At 41.1% G+C, this 13,871-nt stretch overlaps 2 protein-coding genes across 8 annotated transcripts in view; one reads left to right on the forward strand and one right to left on the reverse strand.

Moving 5' to 3' along the window:
• The window catches only part of Ect2l (epithelial cell transforming 2 like), a 71,081-nt gene extending 64,915 nt beyond the window's left edge, over positions 1 to 6,166 (forward strand). The window contains exons 21-22 of the mRNA XM_027401952.2: positions 4,245 to 4,417; positions 5,398 to 6,166. Of these exons, the coding sequence (XP_027257753.1) occupies positions 4,245 to 4,417; positions 5,398 to 5,522 (298 nt within the window). The 3' untranslated portion in view covers positions 5,523 to 6,166. The remainder of the gene's footprint in view (positions 1 to 4,244; positions 4,418 to 5,397) is intronic.
• Positions 6,167 to 9,021: 2,855 nt separating this feature from the next.
• Reps1 (RALBP1 associated Eps domain containing 1) overlaps positions 9,022 to 13,871 on the reverse strand; it is a 71,338-nt gene continuing 66,488 nt past the window's right edge. For 6 of the 7 annotated variants that reach the window (XM_027401957.2, XM_027401955.2, XM_027401954.2 and 3 more), the window contains 5 exons: positions 13,063 to 13,248; positions 11,754 to 11,849; positions 11,258 to 11,406; positions 10,309 to 10,414; positions 9,094 to 9,297 (listed from right to left, as the gene is read on the reverse strand). In XM_027401957.2, coding sequence (XP_027257758.1) covers positions 9,229 to 9,297; positions 10,309 to 10,414; positions 11,258 to 11,406; positions 11,754 to 11,849; positions 13,063 to 13,248 — 606 coding nt within the window. In that variant the 3' untranslated portion in view covers positions 9,094 to 9,228. Of the gene's footprint in view, positions 9,298 to 10,308; positions 10,415 to 11,257; positions 11,407 to 11,753; positions 11,850 to 13,062; positions 13,249 to 13,871 lie in introns of all 7 variants that reach the window. The other variant, XM_027401956.2, reaches the window with a different exon arrangement.

The following is a 13,871-nucleotide window of genomic DNA, read 5'->3' on the forward strand; positions in this document are numbered from 1 at the left end:
ATTCAACACACAGCAAACAAACGGAAAGGAGGCTCTTTTATTTCAGTGACTATTTCAGAAGACATCTGAAGGTGCCATGGCAGTAGGTAGATAATTCCTTTCCCCTCCATCTCCACCTGGTTAGATCTTGAATGGAAATCAAAGGCCATGAGAAAATCTGAGTTTGATCCCCAGAATTGACAGTGGAAGGAGAGAACTGACTTCTGCAGGTGTTCCTCTGACTTCCCCATATGCTGTGGCACACCCCTCCTCCCAACAACTAACTCAATGTAAACAAAAAGAGAAAAATCAAATCACAACCGAGTGTCTTTTGCCTCAGTGACTCAGCATTTTTGTTGATTGTTGTTGGCTGGCAGCAATGGGTAAGAGCCTTAATAATGGGAAGAAGCTGGCTCTGACCGCACAAGTCTAAAGAAGCTGGCATGGAAGACACGCTAGCTGATCCAGGCTGGGTTACTCCATCTTTATATATTGCTTCTTGAACGGTCTTCATGTAATTACTGGCAGTATGTTACCTTAATTTTGGTTTTAGAAACTGTCCACTATGTTTGTAGACAAATTTTGCTGGCTATGGAATTGTAGGTTGCTGGGGGCTTTCTTTTTCTTTAATAGTAACAATATTTTATATTTTATTTTTTTAAATTTGAATTAGAAAGAAACAAGATTGTTTTACATGTCAATCCCAGTTCCCTCTCCCTCTCCTCTTCCCCTACCACCTCTCCAACTAAAACCCTACCTATCAGGAACCTTTTCTGCTCCCCAGGGAGGGCGAGGCCTTCCACAGGGGGTCATCAGAGTCTGTCATATCCTTTGGGATAGGGCCTAGACACACCCCCTTGTGTCTTGGCTCAGGGAGTATCCCTCTATATGGAATGGTCTCCCAAAGTCCACACCTATGCTAGGGATAAGTTCTGATCCACTACAAGAGGCCCCATAAGATTTCCCATGTCTCCTCACTGACATCTGCATTCCTGGGGTCTGGATCAGTCCCATGCTGGTTTCCCAGCTATCAGTCTGGGGACCAAGAGCTCCCCGATGTTTAGGTCAGCTATTTCTGTGGGTTTCGCCAGCCTGGTCTGGACCTCTTTGCTCATCACTCGTCCTTCTCTGCAACTGGATTCCAGTTCAGTTCAGTGATTAGTTGTGGATGTCTGCTTCTACTTGCACCAGCTGCTGGATGAAGGCTCTAGGATGGCATATAAGCCAGTCATCAATCTCATTATCAGGGGAGGGCATTTCTTCTTTTCATTATTTTCACACCATTTTTGTTGTGCTTAGTCGGTTTTGAAGAGAAGTCAAATGAAGTTCTTGCCCTGTTCCTCTAGATTTTTGTTCTTTGTAGTCAAATTTGTCTTTGAGTTTTTTTGTTTTTATTTTTGTTTAATTTACTTATTTCGGTTTTATGTACATTGGTGTTTAGCTATGGGTGTCAGATCCCCTGAAACTGGAGTTATTGACAATTATGAGCTGCCACGTGGGTACTGGGAATTGGAGTCAGTACTCTGGAAGAACAGTCAGTGTTCTTAACCACTGAGCCATCTCTCCAGCCTCTTTGAGTTTCTAATAGAGTGGTGTATTATTCCTATGTGTAGAGATTTATTCTGTTTTTAGAGCTTTCTGGAACTGTGGTTTGCACGTATTCGTGGGGGTATACGCATATGAGTCTGGTGTACAGAGGGCAGATAAGGGTGTTGGATCTGTTGGATCTGGAATCATGAACTGTGATTTAGCCATGGTGTGGGTGCTGAGGATTGAACTCATCCTCTGGAAGAACAACAGACAACCACTGAGACATCACTCTCCTCTCAGCAAACTTACTGAGTATTTCTCCCATTGTTTTCTCTCTTCATTATTTGGTATTCTCCTGACATGTATATATGTTTTGTTTTGCTTTTCAATTGTCCAACCTCAGTCTGCTCCTATTTCCCAGTTTAAGACTTTTTTTCTCACACATCTTCCAGCTGACACTCCTAACGCAGCTGCAGTCTCTCAAAAACCTACCATGGGATTCTGTTATAATTTCCTTTATTTTTACTATTTCCTTTGACTTTGCAACAATTTCTATTACTCTATTATGTGGTCTTCTTCTATCTTTTTTTTTCCCTATTAGATTTCTTAACATATTAACCATGGTCAAATTCCTAATTTGAATGTTTCAAAATCTCTGCCATATCCAAATCTGGTTCTGATGCTTGCCCTCTCTCTTCACTCTGCCCTTTTGCCCCTCAGCACGCCTCAAAACTTATTGAAAGCTAGACGGAAAATAAATAAATGAATAAATAAGACAGGACTTTTTGGCGTGAGGTTTCATGCCCTTCTACTTAGGCTATGCTTACTGTTTCCTATAGTGAAAGGCTGCCATTTTCCCTGATGTCCTTGTTTTGATACCATGTCCAGCCTTAAAGAATCCTAAAAATAAGAAATTACTGTTTTGCTAGCATGTATCCATGTGTAGCACGTGTATTTTTGGTGTCCATGGAAGGCAGAAGAGGGTGTCAAGTCCTCTAGGAACTGGAGTTATGGGAGCCACAGGTGGGTGCTGGCAACCAAATCCAGTCTCTCTATAATAGTAAGTGCTCTTAACTGCTGAACCATCTTTCCAGCCCCAAGACCCCTTCAACAGAGTCTGAGCCTGGTATTTCTGTCTACTGTAATTACATAGTTGTCCTACTAATGTGGCAGAAAGATGTGGAGGAGGGACACCTTCTGTAGTTCTGTGTGGTCTGGGCTGGCCTCTAATTTGTGGGCACCCTAGGATTCCAGGTGAGCGCCACTGAGTGATAGGAAGCTGTGGGGGTTGGAGTGAATAAGAATTCCCTTTCCCAGGTTCCCAAAAGAACCCCTTAGGACAGGCTTTTGTTAAGGATCTTGTTAAGATCTCTGGTGTCATATTTCAGAATGTCCATGCCTGCCCCCCTTGTCCCCCAGTCTCAGCTCAATTGAGAGCTTGGTGGTTCCTAGAGTGGGAGTGCAAAGACCACTGTGTGAAATCCTGGCTGCTCCACTGCGTGACTATTAAAGGTGAAATGACTTGATTTACTCATTTAGAGGAACTGACAGAGTGTGTGGAGACTTGGTCAAGGGACCTGTTAGAGAGCTCTGAGGGCTGAACTGAGGAAACAGCTTCTACAAAGCATTTGATGGCCACCATGTTTCTGTTTACCCGCATACCCAAGCATCTCAAATGAACATCAAGTGTTCTCTACCAGAAATTTCCTAACTCTGATCCAGTCTCTGGTCCGGCTCCTAGACACAGTTTTAACTACAATGACTTAAATGTCTTATTTCTCAAAGCCAGGCTGAACTATGGAACCAGGGTCACCAGGGGCTTGCCAGAAATGCACAGATGCCCGGAGGCAAAAAGTCTAATATGACAAAATCCTGGTAACTCAGGTCATCATATATATAACATCAGTCATTACAAAGTGAATGACTATGGACTACTGCAAGTTTTGTACACAATATAGAACTCTTCCACAAAAATAGACCATTTGACAAATTGCTGCGCACTGTAAACCCTGATAGATATAACAGCTCGTGTAAAGAATTTAATTATATGCAGAGAACCATCCAGCAATCTGGCTCCTAAGCAAAAATCAGAGGGTTACAGATGAGGTCAGAAGTACACCAAATTTTGCTCTTTGCTCATGATTTTTTTTTTTTTTTTTTAGGCAGGATTTCCCTGTGTAGCTTTGGAATCTGTCCTGCAACTAGCTTTCTTTTATAGACCAGGTTGGTCTTGAACTCACAGAGATCCGCCTGCCTCTGCCTCTCAAGTACTGGGATTAAAGGCATGTGCCACCACTGCCCAGCCTGATCATTTTTCACAACATCAATGAAAACAATGCCTGCATTATGTGTACCATGTGTGTGCTTGATGCCCACAGAGTTCAGAAGGTATCAGGCACCCCAGAATTGGAGTTACATTTGAGTGCTGGGACTTGAATCCCAGTTCTCTGCAACAGCAACAAGTGCTTTTTTTAAAATCTGAGCTGTCTTTCCAGCCCTCTCTGTTCATGTTTTGTACATTATGAAATACTCGACTAATGGATGAGATCAAATAACTCTATCAGGTACCTTGATGGCCTACATTATTGGTCTGAGAGACGCAGGAGCGCTTTACCAAGGATTCCATGAATTACGCAAAGGTCTGTAGTGGAATAAGGTCTTAATCATAGGCATATCCATTTAAAGTGGTTAATTCTTCAACAAGGTGAATACCATGAAAATCTCCACTCTAACAGGCTCTACGAACAGATCCGAGATCTCAGCCTCTTCCTCTTCAATGATGTACTGCTTATTACCAGTCGGGGCACATCTCATACTCCATTTGAAAGGACTTCTAAAACAACCTACCAGTTCATTGCATCTATGGTCCTTCCCAGCATGCTCATAGAAGACATCCCAGACTCCAAATGTATGCCTTTTTTTTTTTTTTCATGAAAAACATTATCTCATCCTAAACTCATCAAATTGGCATTTAGTTAGTTCCTCTATAAAAGAGCCAGCATTTGCAAAGTGTGCTTAGTAACCACACACTGGTTTACAACTCCAATAGAAATAGCATGTCATAAAAGAACAAAACTTAAGCTGGTTGGGCTTATTGTTAACATTGCATACTGTAACTCCTCTATTTCTCAGGCTTCATAGGATCTGGTTCTTTCCTGCATTTCTGTTAGCACAGGTAATTAGAAGGTAACATTTCTCACTGCAATACTTTCCCTGAGTGTGGACATCACCTTAGCTTAAAGCAGAAGCCAAGACCCTATTTAAGTCTTTGACTCTCTAAATCTTTAATCACTTAGTATGGTTAGTATTGAAACATGTTTCTTTTCTTTAGTTCCATCCCATTGCAATTGTCAGCTGTGCTTAAGGGCACAGGCACCCAGCTAAGACTATAGTTGCCTGTGTCATTCATACCAAGGCAAGTCCAGGTCTAGCCTCTTTATAGGCACCAGTAAACATTTCTCATTGATTCCAGTTCTTTCTAGAGGGAATGAAACAAGGGATTAAAGGGCTTCACATTATCTAACATCTGGCCTCTGAAGGTAACTAAGAAATAATTTATAAAGATAGGGTTTTTGATGATGTTTCAGTGATTACCTTTTCAAATCATGAACTTAGAACATTTTTTGATTACTGCCTGGTAAGATTAAACATTAGTGTAGCTTCAGAGCAGAACTGCTTGGCTATAAAGAAAACCTTGCCATATGTGAGATCATTGATAAACCAGGAGGACATTATGTTTAAGTGAAATAAACTAAGCTGGGGGAAAAATAAGGTGTTCCTTAATCAGGCAGCAATGACAATTACGTAACTATAAATACAGTCAAAATCAGTAAGTGTTATACATTCAAAAGATGAAAAAAAAATAATGTACCTCAAATGTTTTCACAGATATCAAGAATGCATTCATTCTTCAAGGTTCAAAATGTGAATGGATCTGTGCTACTGAGGTGGTGGATGATAAATTCCTTTGGTTGTCTGTACTCCAAACCGCAATTAGAAGCAGTATGAAGTAAGACTAGATTCAAAAAAGACAAGAGGGTCCTTGGAAAGTCATAACATGTTTTCTGCTTCAGATCATCTAGCAAACAGCACATATGTAACCAATCATGGGTGGTGAGGAGATGGAAGAGCTAGGACTGCCTGTGAGGTTCCTTCTAACTTTTAAAATGTATGATGAAGCCATGAAAAATGCATAAGAACAAGTCTAAAATTTTGAACCACATCTTTTGGTAGCTACTGCTCATGGGCATTATTTAAAACAATTTGACATGATGAGTAATGAGAAAAAACATGTAGGTTTTAAAAAATAAGTAATGAAAAATCAGAATGAATGATGTTTATTTCATGAGCATTCTAGAAAAATACTTGAATTTGTTTGTGATTCACCAATCAATATCAACTTTTTCATGAAGCAATTAATGATTTTAAGGGTATGCCTAAGAAACATAAATGGCAGATTTTTCGAGTATGTGTCAAATAATGTGAATGTGCCCCTTCTGAAAGCATTAGAAAATACCATCTCAAAGAACTAAAACATTCGGTGGGTTTTGTTTTGTTTTCTAGAATTCCTACTGTTTGCTTTAAGACAAAATTCTTAGATCTTCACCAGGTGGTGGTGGTGGTGCACACTTTAATCCCAGCACTCGGGAGGCAGAGGCAGGCGGATCTCTGTGAGTTCCAGACCAGCCTGGTCTACACAAGAGCTAGTTCCAGGAAAGTCTCCAAAGCCACAGAGAAACCCTGTCTCGAAAAACAAAAACAAAACAACCACAACAAATTCTTAGATCTTCTAAATAACCTTAAGAAAATTTTTAACCATAATATTAGAAATTCAGTGGTGGGAGAACCCAATTTTTAAATAACAAAAATTAATAAATGGGACTGGAGGTACAGCTCATTATTTAAGAGCACTGGCTCTTCTTTCAGAGGATCCAGATTCAATTCCTGGAACCCACATGGCAGATTGTAACCTGTAACTCCAGTTCTAGGGAAACTGATACTCTCTTTGGCCTCCATGGATGCAGCACCCAGGGATAGTGAAGTCATGGATCTTGGAGAATCTACAAAACCACTTTACTAAACCAGCATAATCCTTAACTCCATTCTAAATATTTGTCCTTATAGTCACCAGTAAGTGTGGTCCTCATCCCTCAATAAGGAAACCTTTCTTTGCAACAAACAGAATCATTGCAGAAAACTACAACCACTCAAATAGCAGATCTATGGAACCCAGGATTCATCTACAAAACATCCTCAGAAACTAAGGCTCAGAGAACACTGTGGAAGGCAGGGGTTATACCACTCAGAGAATCAGGGGATTATCTGTGTCTCCTATTAATGTCAGAAGCTACACCCATAAAGAATCACCAACATGATGACTATTTAAACATGAGCTGAACAAGGATAGCTACAACAGAAATGCCGACGTGAATGGGTCTCAACCCTACACAAAGAACTATAGATAACCATGGGGTGCTGAAAGTGGGAGAAATAGTCTTCACCAGGAAAGATAACGATTGGATATCCAACAGCAACTAGCCAGCACCCTGAAAACATGCATACAAGTAGCATTCACAGATTGAGCAGACCACATTTAGGAATATGAAAAAAAAAAAGAGGTCATGAATTTGAAAGAGAGTAAGGAGGATTATGGGAGAGTTTGGAAGGAGGAAAGGGGAAAATGATGTAATTATATCATTATCTCAAAAACTAAAAGTAGCAGCCAGTCATAGTCCCAACACTTCAGAGGCAGAGGCAGGAAGATCTCTTGTGAGTTTGAGGCCAGCCTGGTCTACATAGAGTTCCAAGACAGCCAGGGATACAGAGACCCTGTCTTAAAATAAATAAGCAAGTAAACAACAAACAAAAAAATGGAAATCTAACCAAAAAAAGTACCTGTAATGAAATTTAGCTGAGTAAAAAATGAATTCTTTTGCATAGTTAAATGATTGGTGAAAAGTGTGTATTGGGATTATGTTGTCTACTTTTTGTTTCATAATGTCTTATGGTAATGAAATCCGTTGGTACATTGTAGGATTGTGAACTCAGGTACTTAAATATATTTCAATACTGAAGCTATAATTTCTAATTCTTAAAAGTTTAAATTCTGGCTGAAACATATAGAAATTAAATATTATACTTTCTTATTAATGTAAAAATTATACTTCTCAGCCGTGTGGTGCTGGTGTACACCTTTAATCCCAGTGTTCAGGAGAGGCAGGTGGATTTCTGTGAGTTCAAGGCCAGCCTGGTCTATACAGTGAGTTCCAGGACAGCCAAGGCTACACAGAAAAACCGTCTCAAAAAACCACACATAAATAAATAAGATTCTGTTACAATGGATCTGTAAAGTTAAGACATAAAGGTGACATCTCTTGGTAGTAACGAATACAAACTGATAAACAGTACCCAGAAATATCTACCCTGACGGGGAGGGCATACCCCAGTCAGAGACTTTACTAGCAAAACTACCTATGTGGAAAAAGTGAGTGAAAATGTATTTGAGGATAACCTAGAAATACTAAGTAACTAGTTCTCATGTGAACTGATACCTTCAGAAGTTTACAACCATTACTTGAAAGTGCAATATGTCAAGCTTATTTTGTGTGCTTGCAGGTAGAAGTCAGAGGACAGCCTGGGTGTCAGTTTGCAGGCATCCTCTGTAGCCAGCCCCTAAGTAGGCGTGGCTACAGCTTCCCCTACAATCCTCCACAGATTTTTTTTTTTTTTTTTTTAAAGTCTTTCACTGGCGGGAGAACCCAAGGGACCTGTCTGTCTGGCTTCCCAGTACTGGGATTTCAAGCATACCACCATGCCTGGCTTTAAAAAATTCAAACAGAGTTCTGTGAATTCAACTCAGGTCCTCTTCCTTGCAAGGTTAGTACTCACCACTGAAATAGGAACCTAACCCTAACCCTGTCAGATCTCAAGCAGAGTCAGCACCTCAGTCATAGAGCAAGGGTGTGTTCAATGGCTTTTCTCACCCCTCATGTAATGTTTTCAACCTTTTCCCTTCACCGTGAGGGGACAATGAAGACCTGACTTCATAGTTCGTAAGCTCACACCACTCCTGTTGAATTAAACCCAAACATAAACATAAACACACACAAACATTGTGTGTTTTTATGTTTACACAAGTACAAGTCATGGGTGAATTGGTCAAGAAACATAGAAACCCTGACCCCAAGTTGGCTCGTCAAACAAGCCTCGAGTGATACATGATTCCTGAATAATGCCGAGGAAGGCCTTGAGGAAGAAAAGGGAAGTAGTTTCTGAGAAACACACCAGGCTCTTAAATCAAATACGGAGTAGGAAGCTCATCTTAAAACCCTTCATAGGATAGAAAGACGTTGACAGTTTGATAGTGTTTTTCTTTTGCAAATACTTCTGAGGAAAAGCCCATTCTGTAGATCCAATCATGGTATGGTTTGGCCACACATCACGAGGGGCCAGTATGACTGCTATCAGATGTTATGGCATAGGAAGGGGTGAGGCATGCCAACAAACACAATGTATCCTCCAGAAAAGTCCTCCTGACCCTTTTATTGTTGAAATTAAAAAATAAAAGATACTTAAATACAATGGTGAACATACAGGGCAAAACAGAATCATAAAGTTTAATGTTCGATAAAGCAGTGAGCTGAATGTTTGGGTTTCCAAATAGGCTCCAAACCCAAAACTGCTTCAAAATGGGCATGTTCACAGTTAACGGCAATTGGCTTAGAGGTGAGAGAATGGTCGGAGTTGTTCCAGTTGAACTTCCAGGGAAATTCTCTCCTCAAGAACATCCTGAAAAAGACGCAAAGTCCAAGTCATGTTGAAAGTAGACAGAAATCTGACACGAGCTCTGCTTCATGCTAACAACTGTGTTTTTCAAGAGAAAGTGACAGGAATTCCTATTTTAAAACTAGCTCACTTTAGAAGGTAATTTGGACATTCATAATAAGAAAGCACCATCCTACTAATTCAAAGCCATTTCTGGTGACAGAACCAGGTAGAAAAATGCTTTTAGGTTAATTGTGAGAAAAAACAGTGGTTGTAGCAAATGGGTATTACTGCACAAATTGAATAAAGCCTTAATTAACTATATATGAATTTGTTAACATGAATTCTTTCCTCTGGTGATGGTAATCTGATCCTAGATCTCATTGTGAATTTCAGTTTTACAAAAAAGATTTATTCTTCATTCAGAATCTTAAAAATGATTAATAGTGAGTGAGCACACATGCCACAGCATATATGTAGAGGTTGGAGAACTTCTGGGAGTCAGGTCTCCGCTTCCACCATTGTTGCAGCCATAGAGCACAGGTGACCAGGCTTACAGGGCAAGTGCTTTCCACTCACTGGCCCATGAAACTTTGACTTACGGCTCATCCTTCCTTTTCACATGCAGATGATTTAAACTTTCCCACTCTGTCTTCATGAGACTGGTTTAAATTTCTATTACTGAATCTGACTTCCCTCTGGTCAAAGGAGAAACTCGTAACAGCCCAATTGCCCACACAGAGCACAGAGCCACATATGTACTCTTGGAGGTACTCAAGTCCACTTTTCTTCTCCAAGTTTCTTCATGGAAGTTAACAATGTTACAGGGATAGTGATATCTTACATATTCAGGGTAAGACATTGTGCACCAGAACTGTGGTAAGAAATTCCTTTTAGTATTAAAAGAGTCAACAGCTTACACATTTTAGCCACACACTTTTCTTCTGCTTCAGGAAAGTTTCACAGACTGACAAGAGCTATTGGATCAGTTCCAAATCCCCCAAACTGAGATGTACTGCATGCATGGAACTTTACCTTTAATTGCTGCTGCAATTCACTATTCAATCTGGCCAGAACGGTGTTGGTTTCTTTATTGCGTCTAATCGATGCCTGGATAGCCTTTTTATCTTTCCCCACAGATCTGAGAAGACACAGGGGCAAAGACACCTTCATTTCTTTTCCTGTCCTTTTTTTTTTTTTTTTTTTGGTTTTTCCAGAGAGGGTTTCTCTGTGTAGCTTTGGAGCCTATCCTGGCACTTGCTCTGGAGACCAGGCTGGCCTCGAACTCACAGAGATCCACCTGCCTCTGCCTCCCGAGTGCTGGGATTAAAGGCGTGCGCCACCAAGGCCTGGCTCTTCTTTCCCATCTTTAACCCTTTTTTTTTTCCCACTGACTTCCAAGCAGAGAAGAAGGGACAACTTCTCCCTTCTCAGCAGGGCTCAACTTCACTTGTCGTTCCAATGATAAGTGGGAATCTGTAAGCTACAGAAGCCCAAGACCATAGCTGTTATTAAGTACTACAATTATTCTGTTGAATTCACGGAGTGAAATAGTCTGGACCAGTACTTGTAGACTCTATAAACAGCCAGACAATGAATCTTTTCGGCTTTGTGGGCCATTCTGTTCTGGTGTGCGTCTTTGTCTCTTTCTCTTTTCTCAGAAATGTAAAAGCTGGGCTAGCAAGAAGGCCCAGGTGGTAAGGGCACATGCCATACAGACGTGATAACCCCAGTCTGTTCCATGGAACCCACACGGAAGAAGATCCAACTCCCAAATTAGTCTTCTGACCTCCATATGCACAGCATGCTCTCACTCCACCATGTGGGTCCTGGGTTTGAACTCAGGTTGCCAGGTGGCAAGCACTTTACCCACAGCCATTTCACTGGCTGAGAAAGCTCTCTGAGAATGAATCTGTTTCCTTCTGGCTGGTGTTTTGTGCTTTGTTGTTAGTAATGAAACATACTGAGGGGTGACTTGGATTACCTGGGAATCGAAGGCTGTGACGCAAGGACAGCAGCTAAAACACCCGTCTTCTGTGTGTGCTCATCTACATCTGGCCGTAACTCGTCTTCTGACTTCAGTCTTCTTCGAACAGGCTTAGGTGGTGGAGCCAGAGGTGTGGTGCCTTTGCTCTAAAAGACGAGAGAAATAAATGAGCATTCTTAGTGGCATTCATGCTTAATTAGCATTTTGCTAACACTGATTGCCTTTTTAAAGCCACTGCTGTTAAAAAAGGAGGTTACTTGTCTCATTTTAAAACACTTTATGTATCTGTGGCAACAGTTAAGGAAAAACAGGAACAAATGATTATCACCATGCAGCCCAGGCTGGAGCTCGTGACCCCCCCTGCCTTGGCCTCCCTGCTGCTGGACTCAAGATCCACAGCAACTGCACCAGGCTTAGCCACCTTTATTCCTAAAGCACCTGGGCAGTCCCCTTACACACAAAACTATCCACAGTATAAAAAGACTTTTCATACCACATTGGCAGGAACACTAGCAGCTGTCTTTTCTTCAATTTTACCGTCTGCTTGGGCAATCCGAAGAGAGGTTGCGGGGTCAGAAGCTTTTTCAGTCTAGAGATGAATATAGTATCTCATTACTATATAATTATACGTAGCAAGGCACAGAACCACGTAACAAAGTAAGATGTTAGGAGCTGTTCATACTGACAGGAAATCAGTATGAGGTGAGGATGAGCCATACTGAGAAAACTTTGCCAAATGACTTACTCTAGCACTCAAGTTGGAAAACAAAACCTGAGAGTAGAGACACTGCCAAAGGCACTGACTGTGGCTGGCTGCTGTGAGGCACTTGAGACTGGTGTGTGTGTGACACATCCATCCAAGCAAATGAATGACAGTCTCCTGTGCACATCTGCCTCTGCCCTCATATCCACGCCACCTTCCTAGACACAGTCCACTCCTCTAATGAGCCAGGTGAGCTAAAGGGGTTGCCAAAAAGAGCTTCCCCATGGGTCAGACTCATGAAATCTTTAGGGTATGCAGTCAAATTAGCATGGGCTGTTTCACCTGTTAGATGTCCAACAGTTGGAGCAATCACAAAGGAAAGGTCAGTACTACTTTTCTCCTTCCAACTCCACTTATATATATATATATATATATATATATATATATATATTTTTTTTTTTTTTTGAGACAGGGTTTCCCTGTGTAGCTTTGGTCTGTCCTGGAACTAGCTCTTGTAGACCAGGTTGGTCTCGAACTCATAGAGATCCACCTGCCTCTGCCTTCTGAGTGCTGAGATTAAAGGCCAGCCACATATATATTTTCAATGATTTAAATTAGATCAACACAGACAATGCCACCAGATTCCTGAACACTAAAACTAGTCTCCTAGAAGAGCCTATGAAACTAAGTTAGAAGACTCTATGAAACTAAGTTTAGACATGGTGGTGTTTTGGGAGTGTGTGTGTGTGTTGCTGGAGTGTGTAGCTATGGTAAACACAGCTTCTTATCCTAGGGAAGTCTTCATCAAGTCCTACAACCAGAGCAGTGTTAACCAGGGCCAGGGGTGTGTTTTTCACACCACACACACCCCAGGCCCTGACCCCTGAATCTTACTATATAATAGTGTAACCATTGGTCGTTAGAGGCCAATCAAGTATCTGAGAAGCATGGATCTAGGGAATGCATATCCTCCAAAAGAGGCAGCAGCAGGTGTTTTATTCACTTAGGCCTCTGCTAATTTAATCTGCTTTTTCAAGAGTCCTCTTTATAGCATATGGGAAGAGACTGTCACAAATTAGGTGAACTCCAGAAAACTCACTGGCAAGACCTCAGGATGTTTCTCGGCTTCACCGTCTTGTTCTTCAGTTACATTTGATGCAGCAAATACTTCAAATTGGCTAAAATCTGCAAAATTTGGTTGTTCTGGTATCTGCTGAGGTGAGGTACTAGTGTGAGTTATTAGACCATCGGCATCCACTGGCCGATGCACTGAGGGACCAGGTGCCTGTACAATGGGTTAGAAAACAGGAACATGCATTTTATTAGCATTGCCAGTGTCACCGTGTTCCTCTTTAATTAGTAATACTTTACAGCGAATACCCCAGATACATATGCACACAATCTATCAGTCGTATTGAACTTGGCTTTCTCTCAGTAAGATGCCAGTCTCCATATATATATATCATACCCATGCCTCTGTGGGTGCCATTCTTGTTCTTTGGAATGCCCTTTCTGAAGCAAGTACCTCTTTATCTTCCGGGTCTTAATTCCTTAATTTCACTTTTATCTTCTCAATATGCTCTTTAACTTTACAAGCCACCAAGGCTGTCCTGAACTATTCTATAAATAGTCTACTGTAGCACTTCAGTTCTGACCTAGCAGGGATGCAAATGTCCAGGGAGATAAGAGTGGATTCTGTCTATGAGTTGGTGATGGACACAGGACATTATCAGATATTTCTATCTCCCAACCCACTGTTCTGCTAAACCCTTTAAGACAGCATTATTTGTTTCTTAGTAACCCACATTACTGGAATCCTTAGCTTCCAAGAATACTTACTGTCACTGACTTAAGTGCCAACCTTACAGATAGTAATAAATAGAATGAGCTGTCTAAGGCACAAGCTGA

Source organism: Cricetulus griseus, chromosome 2, assembly GCF_003668045.3.
Source record: "Cricetulus griseus strain 17A/GY chromosome 2, alternate assembly CriGri-PICRH-1.0, whole genome shotgun sequence".
In the NCBI taxonomy this organism is placed as follows: Eukaryota; Metazoa; Chordata; class Mammalia; order Rodentia; family Cricetidae; genus Cricetulus; species Cricetulus griseus.